The sequence below is a fragment of the Tripterygium wilfordii genome, chromosome 9 (genome assembly GCF_013401445.1).
Source record: "Tripterygium wilfordii isolate XIE 37 chromosome 9, ASM1340144v1, whole genome shotgun sequence".
Lineage (NCBI taxonomy): Eukaryota > Viridiplantae > Streptophyta > Magnoliopsida > Celastrales > Celastraceae > Tripterygium > Tripterygium wilfordii.
Window position 1 is genome coordinate 828,166 of NC_052240.1, and position 18,233 is coordinate 846,398.

The window sequence follows — 18,233 nt, forward strand, 5'->3', positions numbered from 1 at the left end:
ATTAGGAATAATTTTATTTATTTATATTTAATTATTTGTTTCAATTAAGAGTGATTTAAGGTTTTATTTAGGTTTACTATTTAAATTTATAACTCTCCTTTCCTTGAGGTATTTCAATTTTGTAGTTAAATAAAAATTATAGAGGCAAACCGCCTTTTATCTCCAATTCTTTGTAACCGGTTTGCAAGGGAAATATTGAGACTCACATTTCCTTATACGGTATCGAAGCAGGCCCAAGGTGTTGACAAGGAACACTGAGCTCTACCTTGTCCCACTTAACCCCATCTAATAAACTAGTCCAACAAAGTATCCAAGTAATGTGGGATTTCGTTTTAAACTTGCTGGTAAAGGATTCCTGATATCTTCTAAAGTGTTAAAAAGGTGAAGGGATTGGATTTGCCAATTAGGTTGAATGTAGTTGCAGAAATAACCTTTATTCTTCTGGTAAGACGCGCATAAAAACATGCTGATGCAGCCTTGCACATGAACAGAACTAAAGCAACGCCGCTGTTCTGTTCACATGCACAAAAAATGAAAAATCAAGAGGACCGTAGTTCCAATAAAAATAACCCACGGACACGATCTATCCAGCCCAGAATGTTTGAAGAATTTGTAATGATGATGTTAAATAACGAAATGGCAAGTCAAAAGTGGGTATCATCATATGCATGACAAAATGCAACAATAGTATAATTTAAGCTATATTTAGTTTGATTTCCGTTTTGTCTGCCTTTTCACCACACTAATACCAACACTCAATCCTTTACCATATATGACATGCAATTCAACACTAGGCCCACAAAATGTAGATAGTGCAAACATTCAAGGCAAAGTGCCGATAGTTGCTACCAACCAATTACCATAACTTTCTTTTTATTAATTATGAAAGATTACACTACAAGAGCTGGAAATAGAAACAACAAGAGCATTTGGTATACAGCACTCGGTAGATCTCACATATAGCTTTAAACTGAGGGACGAATCACCTGACCAACCATGGTAAGATCAGAAGAGGAAGAAACCTATGAAAATGGAGTAACAAAGGATAGTACCAACATGGGTAGGAGTTATCTTAATTCGATTTGATGATGATTTGCCATGACTACTTCATGGAACAAATCGCCCCCTCCTCTTGATCTGAATCCTAAGCTTCTTAGTACTAAACAAATCAGAGTCATGATCGACCGATTCTCTCTCCGGCACTAGAGATCGGTTAAGAACCCTACTGACCGGAATCATTGTATCTTCGTGAGCTGAACTTGGAAGTGATTCAGACAGTGATAGAAGGGCAGTGAGACAAAAGGCCAAAACACCTCTCATGTTGGTCATTTCTGCTAAGCAAACAATGGCTGCTTGTAGGGTAAGGATATTTTGATTTATATGAGCTTTATAATGAGAGATTAGATTATTAAATTGCAGTAGTTGGGGTGGGTAAGAATAATTTAGTCACAAGATATCTTGATACCAGAGAAGGAAATGAAATAACCTGACTGTTTCTATGACGTAAAAGCGCCAATCTTTTTGGTACAAAAAACTTATTAAGCCAATATTTCTCCTAGATTTATCACTTGAAAGTCATAAAAGAAGGTGACAACCATGCATGTCAGGGATTCCTCTCACCTTAGGGACAACTAGGCCTTTCGGCAAGAAAAGAATGGATGCCGTGCATTACTGGTACACGGACAGCAAACATTACATGTTAAAAGATTAAAAAATCCCAAGCCAAAACTCCAGGAAAAAAAGAATCTTTGCCTTAAGAAAGTAGCACGTGCATGGATGCAGTCATAGCCATTAAAGTGAAATTGGTAGAAACAAAGGTAGCTACAGCTTTCACAATCCAAAAGTTTGAAACTTAGTGATAAAGGATTTCTAAGATCTTCTAAAGTGTTAAAAAGGGCGAAGGGATTGGATTTGCCGATTTGGTTGCAGAAATAACCTTTACTCTTCTGGTAAGACACGCATAAAAACATGTTGATGCAGCCAGCACAAGAACAGAACTAAAGCAACTCTACTGTTCATTTCATTGGGTGCAGCAAACTCCACATGCACAAAAAATGAAAAATCAAGAGGAATAAATTTCCAATAAAAATAATCCATGGACTACTCCAGGCCAGAATGTTCAAGAATTTGTAATGATAAAGTTAAATAATGAGGGTAATTCAAAAGTGGGTATCATCAGAAGCATGACAAAATGCAACTACAGACTACCAGCTATAGCATTCTATTAGTTCACAGAAATAAAAGCTTTTCATTTCAGGCTTTAACCTAAATTTGAGAATGAACAGTGGATGGGAGAAAAACAATTTATGTTTTCAAAACAGGTCTGTTTTAGGAATAAAATTTTATGATATTGCTCCCCCTTTTTAATAGGAAAAATCTTGCTAATTCTACCTTCAATACTTCCTCAATATCCTAACAGTTCATTGGTATCAATGGAAAAAGAAAAGAAAAGAAACTCCGCACCTCGTACAGCTGGAACAAAATGGAAAGATGTGGTCAACAGAACAGGTTTTCATGGATATTTGAGTTGATATTCTGGAGCAATGGAATGTGGCTCACTCTTTTAGCCAATTCACCTGTAACTCGATCCATATACAGCACGTACAGCCCATTTCTGCTTTCCATGAGTAGTAAAGCTTTTCGAGCATGGAGAACCGATACCACCCACTCCTCAAATAGCACTGCGATGCAATTAGCCACATCAGTTTTGTGTCTTTTTTTTAAGGTTGAAATGTAAAACATTAAATTTCAAATAGTTAATTATCTTCTTAGACTACGAATGCTAGAAGTTCCATACTTGCATGAACTATGGGGACCAAATGTTTAACATTTGTTACCATTAGCAGGATGAGATAGCTGTATATACCATGGTCAAAGTCTTCATCTGCTGACCAAGTTGTTAGGTTGTCTGATACCAAGAACTCTATAAGCTGAATCCTATTCATCCAATAAAACAAGTTGAACGAACTTAGTCTGAGGATACCGAATTAATTTTATGTTTGCACCTCATATTCAGCCATTGGCCTTTCAGAAAATTTATAAGATTATACTTAACATGGTTACAAGTGACTGCAAGTCTTCCACATACAAGGCCATTCAGTTGCATGTAGGATATTCCAGTAGACTTGGCCTACACTAGTAAGGCTTGCTACAAATTACCTTGGAGAGGTTCCACAACATATATATATGTGTGTGGCTGTGTGTGTGTTTAGTGCCACTTTCAGAAAATGTAACAGGTTCAATCTCCAACAGATGTTTACTAAGTTTTTTTTTTAAGATTGCAGAGCGAATCATAGGTCTAAATTGGAAACCATAGAATACTTACATAGTGAACAGACACTCATGCATGTGGGGAAAAGCATTATCAAACGGATCCAGGAAAAGCAAACTTTCAGCGAGAATGGAAATTCGTTGGGAAACGAAAAGTATCACACGATGTCCAATGTAGGCCTCAACTCCAAGTTTACGGATCACATGTTGAATATAGAACTCATCATCAGCTTCAGTGTGAAGAGATTCTGGAATGAAGCAAAAGCATGAAAAGACATTCAATAATGATGCGATTAACAAACTCCGGTATATTTATCAAGGACAAAAGGAACATTCTGTCATTCATGATTCATCACTGTGACAGTTCCTCAGTTGATGTTTCCGTAAATTAATAAAAAGAACGAAAGTAAGTGTAAAACCATAAGTAGAAAATAACTTACAACCATGTCCTCTTATTTACCATTTCCTTGTAATGCCGAACACATCTTTCCAACCAATCGCATAACCAAGCTGCAGACAATTCCTTCAATGATCTCCATGTCCTTCCCCATTGATAATAGATTCTTCATAGATGCTTCATGGAACAGGAAAAAAAAATTAAGAGGGACCTAGGAAACACAGCCCATTAGAGCAAGTGGAAAGCAGCCCCTTTGTTGCAATCATGTGAAGTAAAACTCCATAGAAACTTATCTGCAATCTTCTAAATAAGAAATCAGTCATTTAGAACTCAAAATTCATCTTACTATAGCAACCCTATATCCTAAGAATACCCACTTAGCTTAAACCACTCTAGTAAAAAGTTGTTGTCTTTGGACTATGATGGTAAAATATGTAGGTGAAAGGTCTCTTTAGAAAGAATTTAAATGCAAATGCCATTGAATTATCCTAAGAAGAAAACATGGATAATATTTAGCAATGATGGAATTGAAGGGCACATGTATCAATTGCAAAAGATTTTGAACTTGGGATGATCCTAGTACCAGAAGAAATAAGGCAGTTTTGGTCAAATTTTAAAATCACAGCATTTATTTTACAGAAATATTTAATTGTGAACTTCCAGAATATTTGAGAAATAAGACTTCAATGATGATATCAATTATATGATATAAAAGAAATTGAAATAGCAGATAGATATTATTGGTTCAAGTTTACATTGTTCTTTGTTTTCAAAGGTTCTTTACAAAGTCCTTATTCATAAAAAAGAAACAAATAAAAATCTTCCCACAAATACAGAACCTAAAAGTTCTTTAAAAAATAACAATTTAGAATGCCTAAGAATTGATGTTACTCTAGGTTCTAACAAGTCTGAAATAAAATGGAACCACTGTTACCTAATATGAAATCCACAGCCTGATGTGACCAGTTTGCGAAATTAGATTTCTCCACCTGATAAGTACAATATATAGAAAGCAAAAGCCAAAAAAATAACACTATTATTCAACGAAGAGTCTTTCTTCTACTTTTAGTAACAAAACGGAACAATCTATATTCTATAAATAGAGAGTAACAGAGACTGACAGGAGAAACAGATTCGCAAAGCTCCGCGAGAAAATCAACTGAGGCCCTAAGCTGTTCTGTCTCATCTTTGTTCTTTAAGTCTGCATTTGTAACCAGAATTTTAAGTTGAGAATATTTCAGAGAAGAGAAAAGGAGCCAATAAGATTCAAAGACCGAGCATAGCATGATATAATAACTAGTTCTCCTCGTTAATTTATGTTGAAGTTAAAGCAAGTACGAAAAATGGTACCCAAGTCCATTAGATACTGGAACCTCCATGTGTAGTTTCCACTTTCCGACAACAATCAAAGAACAGAAAATACAACTATAAACATCAAAACACAAGCTATATCCATATGGACATACATAATTGGGCACCACAACGTAAGCAGAGGCGACTTAAATTGAGAATCTTCAAAAAGAAAATGAACCACCTGAAACACCCCGTCGCTGATTATCACCCTGGTTTCGTTTCCTCCTTTCATTCAATCGCACTGGAATGAGAGAAAGGAGCAAGCACACTTACATATATGCATCTACTACATATGTGAAGAAGTACTACATATGTGAAGAAGAACATAAGGATCAAAACAATGATGAAACCTTGTCTGAGAAAACTACGACGAAGAACGTCATTGAATCTGCAATCAGAGCCATCTGCTGCTTGATTGGGCCTCCATTCGCCCAAATTATCGAAGAAATAGCACTTGCAAGAGGCACTTTGCGGAAACAAATCACACTGAGAATCATCTAAACGGAATACCACACAAAGAAAAGTAGAAAACTCATCTAAATTTCCGCATCTCTGTAAGAAGTTAAACGGAAAAAATACAAGGAAAAAAAGAGAGAGTAATGTGAGAACGGAGAACCTTCAGCTTCCTTGAGATCATCTCTTAATCGCAGAATCTCTTGCTTTCGCTCCTTAGCCTTCAAATTCATCAAGAGAAAGGCTCAATTAAACTCCGATCATTAATCTTTCACTAGCAACATAAATTTTTACCAGGAAGACCAAAATTGTTGAACCTTTCGCTTCCATCGGAGAGCGTCGGACTCGGAGACAGGATCGGGCAGAGAAGGTTTCTTTTCGAGGAGCTTTGATCGAAGAATCGAGATCGCAACAGCGAGTTTCAGCGATCCATCACTTGCAGATGCAGCGTCCGTCTTCGTCGCTGGTTCGCTCGACGACATCCTTGCGTAGAAAGAAAGAAAGAAGCGCGGGAGATTTCAGGGTTTTCTGAAACAACTCGTGATTTCAATTTGTACCAAACAGAAGTCGTAACTCGTACGCCTGTGTTTTTTTTTTTTTTTGGTGAGATATCATATACATTCCGGTTCCCCCTTTTCGTATTATTTTTACCGTTGTAAATCAAGACTAGTGTTTTTTACTACATTTTTTAATAGATACTTATCCCGTGATTCACGACACGCGTAAAAATTTGAATGGACTCCTATAGCGAAGATGAAGATGAAGATGAACAAACAACAAATGCCTGGGTGAAGGCTTAGGAAGCATCCCCAACCATTTTCTTTCGAATAACCATTTTCTTTCAAATTTCCATTGTCATTTAGATGGTGGTCATGATCCACTAAATCATCTCTATGGTCTCTCATGGTGCAATTTATAGTTCGTGTTCATGTGTGTCAAACAAAAATTATATATGTGAAGTTATTTCATAATCATTCAATGTGAACATGATGATCCACCAAATCCCCATGGTTATCTAGATAGTGGTCATGATCTATTAAATCATCTCTATGGACTCTTTTGGTGTCTCTATGGTCTCTTTTGATGTAGTTTATAACATGTGTCTGTATGTGTTAGGAAAAAAAAATATCCGTGATATGTAACATGATTTCATAGTCATTCGGTGTGAATACCATGATCCACCAAATCATCTCTATGGTCTATCGTGGTGTGGTTTATACCATGTATATCAAGGGGAAAAAAAATACTTACCCGTGATATGTAACGTAATTTCATAGTCATTGGTGTGATTGCTACGTTAACTAAATGATAAAACGGAAAGACCTAAAATGCAGAAGATCATAACATCAGATGTTGAAGATCATAACATGAGCTGCAGTTTTGGATTCCTGTACCAAATTACCAATTATAAAATACAACAATAGCACAGCACAAGAATCAAAAGTCAAAACCAAAGAGGTCAGGACCAGCAAAATCTACCACAAGCCACGTTAAAATAGCTCCAGATTCAGTAACGAGAGCAACATAGCAATGGTAGTAAGCTAAACTCTCAGATCAACGTTTCAACAATAAACTGGTTTAAAAGAAAAAAAAAACACAAAAATGAAGGTAAAGTAACAAATCAAATACAAAACAACCGGTTCCCTTATAAGGGTCACCCTACTCGATCAACCAGCCATTTACTTGGCCGTCAATCGAGAGCAAAATCCGTTGGTATTATGGTTTGATTTCTTTAGTCAGTGAACAAACCGCTATAACATTGATAAATATACAACTCAATCAAAATGACCCATTTTAGCAGCTCCACCTTTATGACAGAATACAAAGTTGCTCGCCTCAAAAAAAGTGGGATGAGAGGGCATTGTCGAGATGTCAAAATAAGAACTGGAAGTTCAAATGATAAGGACATTCAAATACTGTTGCAAACGGAAAGCCTCCTAAAGCAAGTTCTGGCAAGCCTCGATATCGGATGCCTGTGAATCCAGCAACACTTGCCCAAGACCCGAAGTAACTACCCTCACCGCTGCATCAAACACAACTTTCCGGAACATGTCATCTTCCATCTTCTTAAGTACCTCTGTCACAACCTTAAAATCCAGTGCTCCAGCCAAAATTAATTTTCCAATTATCTCACCAAAATTACTCGGAGCCTTTGGTAAATCAATACCAATATCGTCCAACATAGCGGCATACAGAAGACAACCAGTACCTATGTCTCTCGCTGTAAGAACCCTCTTGGTGAACAAATATTCCATAAGTTTCCCAACTGGTTCGACACATGGAGGACTTTTCTCCAGTCCAAGGGAAATAGCTTCCTTGACAACCTCAGGGTGATATGTTGGAGCCTTCAGCTCTTCCATACATTGTAATGCTTCATCTAGAAGTCGGATACTAAAATATTCCTCCAAAAGTGCTATTGTTTTTCTCCGAAGTTCATCTAGATTCAACCTTGCAGCTGGAGTGGGTTTCTCCATCACCGGAGTCACAGACATAGCAGGAAAGGGTTTCGATTCTGCAGGCTCAGTACTTAGAGCAAAGTTTGATGGGTGAGGAGGACCGCCGCCAACACCCTGCAAAAGGGCACTGTTCCTTCCACTGATGACTCCACCAATGCCCTGAGGTAATAGCCTATCATTCCCTGATGATGATTTGTTAACCAATGGTGCCTGTACACGTCCTACAGCCTGCACACCTGGTCCATCACCCCTTGGCATCGACCGGTTCCTCGGCACCTCCCAATTATCATTATCAATTCCGGGCATCCCAGGCATCTTCCTAGTACCTGGCATGCCAGGCATCATCCCACCTGAGCCTGGTCGGTTCATTGGGAATCCCCCAAGGGCCCCAGGGGGCCCAGATATTACACCACGATTATTCCTAATACTTGCAGTGGCACCAGGACGCAACCCGAGATTTTTCTCTGCCTCAGAATGGATTTCAGTAATGGTTTTGGCTTTTACCTGCAGAGGTACACGAAGGCAAGAGATTGTTAGAGATTTAAGCATCTGCTTCATATACACATACACAAACACAAACAAACAACATCCTCAGATGCATGCACATTCACAAGGAACAAAAAAAAATTTAGCTACCTCTTCACGCCTAGGAACCCAATTATTCGCTCGCCGATCAAGCACATCACGAACCATGAACCTCAGTCGTGGAGCCAGTTGGGAATTGGTGGTCAATTCCTTCAATCGGCTAAAGTAGATATCATTTATACGTCGTGATTTTGGGCTCTCATCAAGTTGCTTGCCTATAGTGTTAAAGAACTGACAGATGGCTTCAACATTTTCCTCTGCTGGACAAGTTTTACTTTCCTGTCCCAAGAGCTCCTGTATACATGAGAAGTAACAATGAATGACATCAGAAATATATCCAGTTTCATTACTTAGAGAATAGCTAAAGAAGGATGTAGCTCCTATAATAACCTGAACGATGTGATGGACTATCTTTTCAGGTACCATCTTCTGCTTCAGGAGCTCCCCAATCAAACGGATATTTCCAAGAGTACGGAGCTTGACAATTCTTTCTTTATCTCGACGCTCCATCTCTTGCTCTGGAGCAGTCATCTGTCTCACTTCTTCCCTCAGTTGGCCAGCACCCTCAAATGCCTCTTGGCAGTTATTCAAGAGGACTCGCTTAAAGGTGATTTCTTTACCACCAGGTTCATCAGATGGGAAGGGGGGCAGCTTTTCATTAAGATCAGAACACAACAGAGCATACATAGGACAAAATGTGGGTTCCAGAACTGCCTTATCAAATATTAATGATATAACACCCTGCATCAGAAAGCCAAAACCGAGAGTTCAATTGATGACTCCAAAACTTGATAGTACACAATATTTAGACAAAGGTAGGTAGATGTGTAAAATATTTAACCTTCAATATATCAGCTGATGTGATACCAGAATCAATAAGTTGACCCTTGAGAAGATCAAACTTCTCAGGGGTAAGTTTGTTCAATATCCTGCAAGGAAATCAATATATATATTAATAAGCATAACCACTACTAATAAACTCACCTCCTAAAACCAAGGATGTAAATATAAATATCTCGGACAATTAAAATGGAGTGCATCCCCCAACGTTGCAAATTTACATACAACACGTGGCAAAAAACAAGGATGATGCGACACATTAATAAAACAAAAAATAGTTTGTAATTGAGTTTATTGTTGACAGTTGTCCGTGACATGGCATAGATTAGATACAAAGTTTAGACATGTTAACACATCTAAATCACACTAATTTTTTTCCTTCTTGTTTCCCATTTTTCAATACAAGTCACAATATACACATTTTCAACAATGAAGATTATATACATTGCTCTAAAGTAGAAAAAGTAAACCTCAAGATAAAAGATGATGTCGACTTGTCACACAATTATAACATAAGCATGTGTTTGCTTTTCCTATTCAGAGGACTCAACCCAATGATAACATTAGAACATAGAATCTGAAGTGTCATACTAAATTATAATCGTGATATCTTACCCTTTCACAGTCTTCAAGACACGGTCCTTTTCAGATAGATTCCCCCTTCTAGCTGACCATGGCTGCTCGGCCTTCAGCAAAGTAGGAGCAGGCCCTCCCTGGTTTAACACAGAATGCATCTGTTAGACTAAGCCCAAAAGAAACTAAAGAACAGCGCAGATGTTTCATAAAATAAACTGCAAGAGCAAAAAATTAAAAAAAGAACAGACTTTTAAATAAATATTATACGAGACGAGCGAGTAAGATACCAAAGAATAGATCAATGTAATACAAGGCCAATATAGGTATGAAGATAATATTGACAAAAAAAAAAGAAGAGAATTAAAAGAAGTCTTCATACAAATAAGTAACTTTATTTCTACGTTGCATTCACTTCAGCATTAGTATGTGTGGCAGAAAAAAGTAAAAGAAAAAAGATCCTGCAAAGAACTCTCTTTTAAGGAGAAATTTACTTCAGTTGTATGGGTAAATTCAAAACATTAGTCATATACAGCTAAAGTACAAACAAAATAAATAACCAAATATATTCAGATGAATCACCGATTGGTTGGCAGAGGTTTGTGCCCTTGAAAATTGGGAGTTGAGTTGCTCTTGGCGATTAAATGGATTTGCTTCTGGCTGCCTGGAGTCATATCGACCACCAAGGTCTCTGTCATCAAAAGAGGTAGTAGAACGGCCACGCCAGTCACGATTATCTGGCTCAGAATAACGGTTCTGAGACTGATTAAGGGGCTGCATGGAGTGGATAAACTTTGTCAGAAAAGACATCGCCGTTAAGTAGAAAGATAAACATAGACAAACTAGTTCAACTTTAATAATGCAACAAACAGTTCTAACAATCATTCCACCCATAACCTACTGGGAATAAACACACACAGATATAAAATTAAAAAGCCAAGTTACAAGTTTAATTATGCACTGATACACATATACCAAGTTTAATTACAGACATAAGTTAACTACAATGAGAAAATAAAGAAGCTACAAATCACCAGATCAGATTTGGACAGGAACTCACATTGCTTTCTCCACTCGCCCAGCTTTGTTCCTCACCAAAAAGTTCAACATCAATTTCTCGTTTGATTTGTAGAATCTCTTCAGAAACTTCAACAGCCTATGAGGAAATATCAATATATAAGTTCAGAATTCATTTATAGTATTATACTGAAGAGATTGATTCAGTTTCTTGCAACCCCAGTTTGTATTGCACTAAGTCATGTTTAAGCATCAGATCATATGGTTCAAATTTTCACCTTTCTAAGCTCTAACAGCTGCTCTCTAGAGTACCGTGCTCGCTCACGGCCCTCAAACCTTGAGTCGCCAGTCTAAACAACAAAACCAGCACAAAGTCAAAAACCTTAAAATGTACTAATATGACAGACAAATTCAGAATCAAATCATCCTAAGAAGCGAGAATGAGTTAAAAACAGCAGTAGAGTTGAACAAAATTATGCAGGATCAGAGAACAATATTTGTTCAAATGTACTAGAATGACTGCCAAAATAACATTACTCAACAGCAAAAAGGTGCAAACAAAGAAGCTGAGTATAAACGAATACTATCCAGGTCAGAGGAAAAGCCATAATGTCCAAAGCACAGTTCTTGAACCACGTTATGGAAACTTCAGCACAGCAGCAGAAGTAGCCCAGACAACTACTTGAGGGAGTGACCATGAAAAGCATCACAGAAAAATTAAAATACATTCAACCATGAGAACTATCGAGCAGAATGTTCACTTAATGTCTCATTTTTTAACACGTGGCAAGGCTTAAGAAAAAAGAATTTTAAATGTCTGTAGGTCCTTTATGGGCAATCTTGAACTTAATACAAAACCCACCTAAAGCCTACATATTGCTGTTCGTCCATATTTACAACAGGTGCACATATTTAGTGCCCCACCAAGAATTAGGACACCGAATAAAAATCCCTGTGGTGTTAATTGCTCTTACTAAGGTCCAAACATGACAAGCCTTACTAACGCAATCAAACTCTGTGCACGGACCAAATCAAATCACCAATTAGACAGCATAGGCTCAAATTCAAATGCATCATGCGCTCAGTATTCCACTTTTGAATATGACAAAACAAAAAAAATTCCAAAAATCAATTAATGATTCCAATATGCTCTGGTTTTATATCAGAACATATTTATCTGTTCACATATAACAACAAATCTTAATGAACACGGGAGTACAAAGGTAAAAAACACATATACACGCCTAGCTAAAACATTATGCTTCTAATTCTGTTGTCCAACGAAACCAAACCAAGATCCAATCTTCATCATAACCGGATCTATTATAGCCCCAAAAAAGAACCCCAAAATTCCTGACATACAAACAAAAAACAGAAACACCTCAAACAGTAGCAACTTTGTTATCATCATTCGACGAAGAAGCCATAAAACACAAAAACCGAATCTATACACAATCAATAACACGTGTGTATATCCATGAAAGTCCTAGATCCATTGTGAGAAGAGATGGATTTAATCAAACCTTAATCGAGAAAGAAGGAGGAGCGCCGCCATGCGGACGTAAGAGAGGGAGATCGCCAAAAGCAAGATTGGCGGCGGACGATGATGATGAAGAAGAGTTATCGAAGCGAGAACCAAAGGGTCTGCTTCCTCGACCACCACCAGGTCTCAAGCTCAACACCGTCTGATCAGTCTGCTGCATACCTCGATCTAGCTCTCTGGATAAAATCTCCGCCGTAAGGTCAAAAACAGAGATAGAAACAAAGATGTATATGAATTCAGCGACAAGAGAAGCTGAATCAGGATTTGATAGAGAGAGAATGGGAGAGAGAAGGAGCTATATAGATTTCTCTCTCTGCTGCGGACGAGCAGAGAAGAGGAGAAGTGTTTTGTATTGTAAAGGAACACGGTCGAACGGGAATACAAACCCTTATATGATTCGGGCTTGTAACCTTCTGTTTTTTTCGTTAAAACGGTGCGTTTTCGAAAATCAGATTCAGAATATCCAGCCCTTATTTTCTTTGCGTTTGCCCTAACTTTTACCGGTTAGTGGGCCCCATTGTCCTTAGAGCCGCAACGAAGACATCCACCAACACGTGTCGGTTATGTCCACTTACGTTTTGTGGGCTTATTTGAGGGTGCCACGTGTACCATATATTAGGTCACGTTCAAAAGTTTTTACTATTTTGATGTGTTCATCGAATCATCTTCGTCTTCATGGTTAGATTGGATTTTTTTCCCCATTCGAGTGGGGGATTGGGAATTTTATCGTTGGAAAGTTAGTTTATAGGCATCACGCAATGATTTTGTCCTTTTAACCTTATTTGGAAGTTGTGTCCTTTTCTTGATCTATTTCAAGGTAGGATAAAAAAGGTGATTTTTTTAAAGGAAATAAAACGAGAAGGAATGTGATTAGGGTTTCAAACAAGTTAAAAGCAAGGGATCTGAGCCTCTAAGGTTCTACCATTCATTTAAAATTATAGAGTTAACTATTTAAATCAAATGGTTTCGTAGGTGTGCCACATCCATATCATATTTTTTATTTTTTATTTTTAAAATTTATCTGATTTTTTCTTCACTATTAAATTTGAATTGTAAATTTTAAGAAATTGCGGAGCCCCTAATCCGAAAAGAAAAGCAAGAATGATTCTTTAATCAAGCCGATTCCAATTTATGGGCCGGGCATAAAAAAATCTACAAGCTAAATATATTGGGCCAGGTTGGGCTAGCTTCGATTCCTTGAGCCCATCTCTTCTTTCTCACGGCCCGGCTCAAGTAAAATGTTTTAAAATGTCGTTAAACAATGATCATGCCCGGCTCAAGTTTAGTGTTCCAAACCCGAGCCCAAGACTTGGCCCACAGTGAACACATAAAGCACTTTGTTATTGGGAGTTGGGGCCTCTTGAGGCCCAGGACATGTGAGAAGTCCATGGGCCTTCTCTTACAGGCCTAGATATAACGATCAGCCGAGCCCACAATATATCCCCTTCCCCGCTTCTTCGCTCAAGATCACAGGATAAGAATTTCTCAACCAATTGCGAGCATCGACGCCATTTCAACAGCATGGCTGGTATCAATGGCACTCGCTCATTCCCCTTTCACTCCTTAGCACCTCCGACCACTAAAATGAAACCTTCACCACTATCGCTCTCACCTTGCGAGTTCAGGCTCTTCGGCCCGTGCTTGAATAATCAGAGTTTGTGCAGACAAAATTCTCCGCTCTCTCTTTCTTATAGTTCTAGTAAGTCCGCAATTAAATCCCGTTACGGTGGTGGTGGGCCGCAACACTCCAAACGTAAGAGCAATAAAGAGGAGGATCAAGCCCTTGACATTTTTTCCATTAGGTATTTGATGTTTTGATTGTTTTGCATTTTGGGAACAAATGTGTGTTTTTGAGGTTTCTGAAGTGAATTTTAGATGAATTAGAGTTGAAATTGCGTCTCTCTTTCTTTTTGCAGCTCAGCTACTGTTAGGCTTATTGATCAGCAGCAGAATATGGTTAGTGGGTTTTAGTTATTTTACTTGTTGAGATATTTTCGTTTCCGTTGGGGTGTTGTTGTAACAACTTGAGAATCAGCATAGTAATATGCATTGAAAAGTTTTCATTTCGTTTGTTCTTTTTGCCACTGAAGAACCAGCTAGTATAATGGGGGTCTCATTCAGCTTTTGGTTTTTCTCTTGCCTTTTATGTAGGTTGGAATTGTATCTAAAAATGAGGCAATTCAAATGGCTGAAGATGAGGAACTTGATCTGGTTTGTATGCCATGACTCTCTCCTTTTTCTCTCTTGTTCCCATTATAAGTTCCTTTCCTTTTGTCGTTCTGGGCCTCTCATTTGACATGTGATGGAGCAATATGGAACTTATTACTGCTACTATTCTGGTAGGTGATATTGTCCCCTGATGCAGATCCTCCTGTGGTCAGAATAATGGATTACAGGTATTATGTCATACAACTGCATAAGATAATGGAACTAAGTTTATCTTTAATGTTCAATAGCATTTTCTCTGGGTCTAATGAAGAGAAACTTCATCATTGAAACAGACTCTTGGAACTATCTTTGTGCAAATATCACTGAACAATGCAGTTTAGCAGCAGGTGGTATAGGAATGTTGACTGCTAAAGCTTCATTCTTTTGCCCCCAAATTTTAAATTTGAAAAGTAAACTGAGAAATGGAATGTTCATTCTTACGCTAGTAAGGCTACTTATTTCACAGTAAGGCTACTTATTTCACTTTGTAGCCCATTAATCTATCGTTAGTCTATTTATTTCAAAATCTATAATAGTTAGAACCATCCATCTCATGCTTCTCAAGCCCCTGGTTTGGCTAGATCAACACTGTCAATCATCTTTATGACCTTTAATATGAAAGGCTGTTTAGTTCATCCAGTGCTTATCTCCCTTTATGTTCATATTTATCCTCTGTGAACTGCTACTGTGTTACATTTGCTCCTTGTCCTCTATCTTGAGATTTGAAGACTTGAACTGAAGTCATATCACTTCATTCTATTGTCTTCCAAGTGAAATGTTTAATTGGGTAACTAAAATGCTTTTTCTTCTTTGGCAGTAAATATAGATATGAACAGCAGAAGAAAAAGAAAGAACAGCAGAAAAAAGGTGCTGGTGAATTTATTTAAACAATTTGCTGCTTTTCCCTGATTCATGCATATTGCATGGTTGTGGGAAAAGATACTGACTAAATGTGCTCTTAAATGTAGTCAATCGCATGGATTTGAAGGAGCTTAAAATGGGGTAAGTGTTTTAATCTCATATACTTAATTTCAGATGCATCATGCATCTAACTTGGTTCTTGATAACTTGTTTCTGAATTAGGACCCAAAGCTTCCCTCACATGGAACCTTCAATGCACATTAGCAACCTATTAGATTTTTAAAAATGAATTCCGCATCTACTCTGATGCAGGATGGCCTTGCATTGTAGGACTAAGGGATGTGTGGCTAGAGTGCTAGGTGATCCTTTTGACTTTGAATACGAGAAACAAAAATTCCAGAAAAAAAATCTGTTGTTAGCCATTTTTCGTTTTTATGTGATAATATTGAGATTGTATCAAATAAAGCTGGACCTGTCATTTACCTGGCTGGAAGATAATAGTTGTGGATATAACTTCCTATTTCTTTATTTGCTTACTCACATGCACAGAGACATTGGAAGTGGGATTGATTATAGAAAAATGAATTCCTTGTCATTGTTACTTGTTACCATGGAACTGCATTTACTACTAGAAAGTAGAAACTAGAAAAAAAAACTTATGTGAAGAGGAATTTATGGGTTCAACTTGAAAGAGCGTTCAATTGTGCAAATCCTACATATTCTGAAGGAACAAAAAGATGTAGTTGCTTTGGCGTGGTACAGGTTTGGGCCTTGGGGTGTTCTGTTCAAGGCTTGCGTTAAATGTCAATACCCATTGCTCTTATATCTGCTCAGATACTGGTTTATTAGCCATCTTTCTTTTTGGGTATTCTGATTCATTGCTTTAAGTGGTCCTGGCAGAGGAGGGAATCTGCCTCGGTGGCAAGTGCTGCTTTGACTGAGAGTTCTGGTTCAGATCTGATAGTTTCATTGGATGGTTCACCACCAATTTTTAATGGGAAGGAACAAATAAAAAAGTCTATTAATATAGGAAACAGCAAAATAGGGGCATAGGAAACTGCAAAAAATCAAAATTCTTTAGGGCAGTGTGTATTTTTGTCCAAGTGCCCTAATTTGGTTAGGCAATCTCAAAATTTATGAACATAGCTTAACAAAATTAGCTCGATGAAATGCATTCTGATTGAAATGCTCTCCCAAAATTCAAAACAAACATGTCTTTATCCTTGCTTTACTTAGACTTGAAATTTTGATGTGTACGGACTGAGTCAGTTCCAGTATGCTAGTATTGGTAAATACAAGCCACTCTGTTTTACAGTTTACTCTCACTGGCACATAGTTGCAAAAACACTGTGCACACTCGCTTATTTAAGCATACACGGTTAAAGAACTGCAGCATACACGTATCAGGGGTACTCAGAAGCTAGAGTAGTTATGTTACTTGTAATGATTTTTTTTTAAAAATTTTTTTGGCAGGTACAACATTGATGAACATGATTATTCAGTGCGCTTGAGAGCTGCTAGGAAGTTTTTGAACGATGGTGACAAGGTAATATTAGTTTTTGTCGTAAGCGTGTTTTGCATTCTCAGGCTTGAGATTATGTAAAATTTCGTCATGCAATGAATCTAACATTTTTTAAAACTTTCCTTCAGGTTAAGGTAATTGTTAATCTGAAAGGCCGCCAAAACGAGTTCAAAAATGTTGCTGTTGAGCTTCTTAGACGTTTCCAGAATGATGTTGGGGAGGTACTTCACAACTTGTTTGTTATTATGAATGAACATATATATTTTGCATCCGAAAAAAGAAGACAACATTACTGCTCAAGCCATGGATTTTTGTTTAAAATAGAAATATATTTCACAGCTTACGGCGTTTTAATTAACCAGCATTTTGGGGAAAAAGCATTCTGTGGGGACATACTTTATGGAAAGAGGGCCCTATTAATGATAAATATTGATTCAAAAGAAAAAGTAAGGTCGTTTCATCTTGACATGTAGAATTATGTAGTGTGGGACGTGAAATTTTGATGGGAACTTATCTCAATCTAAAGTAGATAGTAATTTGCCTTGGTTGTGTGAGTCAAATTATGTTGACATTGGTCTGACCTTATCCCAACACTTGGGGTGCACCTGCTCTTCATCATTTAACCACCACTCACCATTGCCATGGCAAGCTATTTTAATGCAGTAAAATGCTAGTATTTCAGCGTTCCTAGTAAGGGCGATTCTCAAATGACTGAAATTAGGCCTGGAGGCTACCATTGTTACTGTTACATTTTGGCTCATGACAACTTTTTTTCTTGGATCAATCTGGTTAGTGGTTACAACTCTGGTGCTGTGTTTTGCAGCTTGCAACTGAGGAGAGCAAAAATTTTACTGACAGGAATATGTTTCTGTCTTTGGTTCCAAATAAGGCTGTCATTCAGAAAGCTCAAGAACCACCAAAGAAAAAGGATAAGTCAGCAGCAAATGAAGTCTCTGCTGGTGTCTGAGTGGCGAGTTTTAAACAAATGGATGCAACTTTTGTTTATACTTTTCATGTAGTTTTTAGGATCTTTAAATGTTGTATACTTTTTTTTTTTTTTGCTGGGTATGCTTTCTATGTTATACAAACTGTATTAGAACATGTTCTGTACATCTTCAATATTAGAGTCGAGGTTTCCTTATTTTTGACCATCCA

The 18,233-nt window shown here is 37.6% G+C and overlaps 3 protein-coding genes and 1 non-coding gene across 5 annotated transcripts; 1 reads left to right on the plus strand and 3 right to left on the minus strand.

Moving 5' to 3' along the window:
- Positions 1-856: 856 nt before the first annotated feature.
- LOC120004887 (protein MULTIPOLAR SPINDLE 1) lies at positions 857-6,042 on the minus strand. 2 transcript variants are annotated; one of them, XM_038854224.1, is made up of 11 exons: positions 5,791-6,042; positions 5,637-5,694; positions 5,371-5,517; positions 5,202-5,261; positions 4,789-4,868; positions 4,602-4,656; positions 3,731-3,844; positions 3,326-3,518; positions 2,867-2,937; positions 2,464-2,681; positions 857-2,037 (listed from the first exon to the last, which is right to left on the minus strand). In XM_038854224.1, exons 1-10 carry the CDS (start codon positions 5,953-5,955, stop codon positions 2,497-2,499), a joined length of 1,128 nt encoding a protein of 375 aa, XP_038710152.1. In that variant the 5' UTR covers positions 5,956-6,042; the 3' UTR covers positions 857-2,037; positions 2,464-2,496. The 2 variants fall into 2 exon arrangements, with proteins under 2 accessions (XP_038710152.1, XP_038710153.1); XM_038854225.1 differs by lacking the exon at positions 857-2,037 and having other exon boundaries at positions 2,077-2,681; positions 5,371-5,506; positions 5,791-5,932.
- Positions 6,043-6,949: 907 nt separating this feature from the next.
- LOC120005568 (eukaryotic translation initiation factor) lies at positions 6,950-12,853 on the minus strand. The gene is made up of 9 exons (XM_038855270.1): positions 12,468-12,853; positions 11,223-11,294; positions 10,988-11,083; positions 10,510-10,701; positions 9,970-10,067; positions 9,356-9,443; positions 8,905-9,255; positions 8,566-8,808; positions 6,950-8,433 (listed from the first exon to the last, which is right to left on the minus strand). The coding sequence occupies exons 1-9, from the start codon at positions 12,645-12,647 to the stop codon at positions 7,411-7,413; spliced, it is 2,343 nt and encodes a 780-aa protein (XP_038711198.1). The 5' UTR covers positions 12,648-12,853; the 3' UTR covers positions 6,950-7,410.
- LOC120006766 lies at positions 11,756-11,861 on the minus strand. Its single transcript, XR_005470103.1, has one exon. It is a non-coding gene; the product is annotated as a small nucleolar RNA snoR103 (small nucleolar RNA).
- A 1,079-nt stretch (positions 12,854-13,932) lies between the features above and the next one.
- Positions 13,933-18,229, plus strand: LOC120004890 (translation initiation factor IF3-4, chloroplastic-like). The gene is made up of 9 exons (XM_038854229.1): positions 13,933-14,289; positions 14,404-14,443; positions 14,639-14,698; positions 14,831-14,883; positions 15,513-15,562; positions 15,664-15,697; positions 17,030-17,102; positions 17,207-17,299; positions 17,902-18,229. The coding sequence occupies exons 1-9, from the start codon at positions 14,009-14,011 to the stop codon at positions 18,043-18,045; spliced, it is 828 nt and encodes a 275-aa protein (XP_038710157.1). The 5' UTR covers positions 13,933-14,008; the 3' UTR covers positions 18,046-18,229.
- The last annotated feature ends 4 nt before the right edge of the window (positions 18,230-18,233 follow it).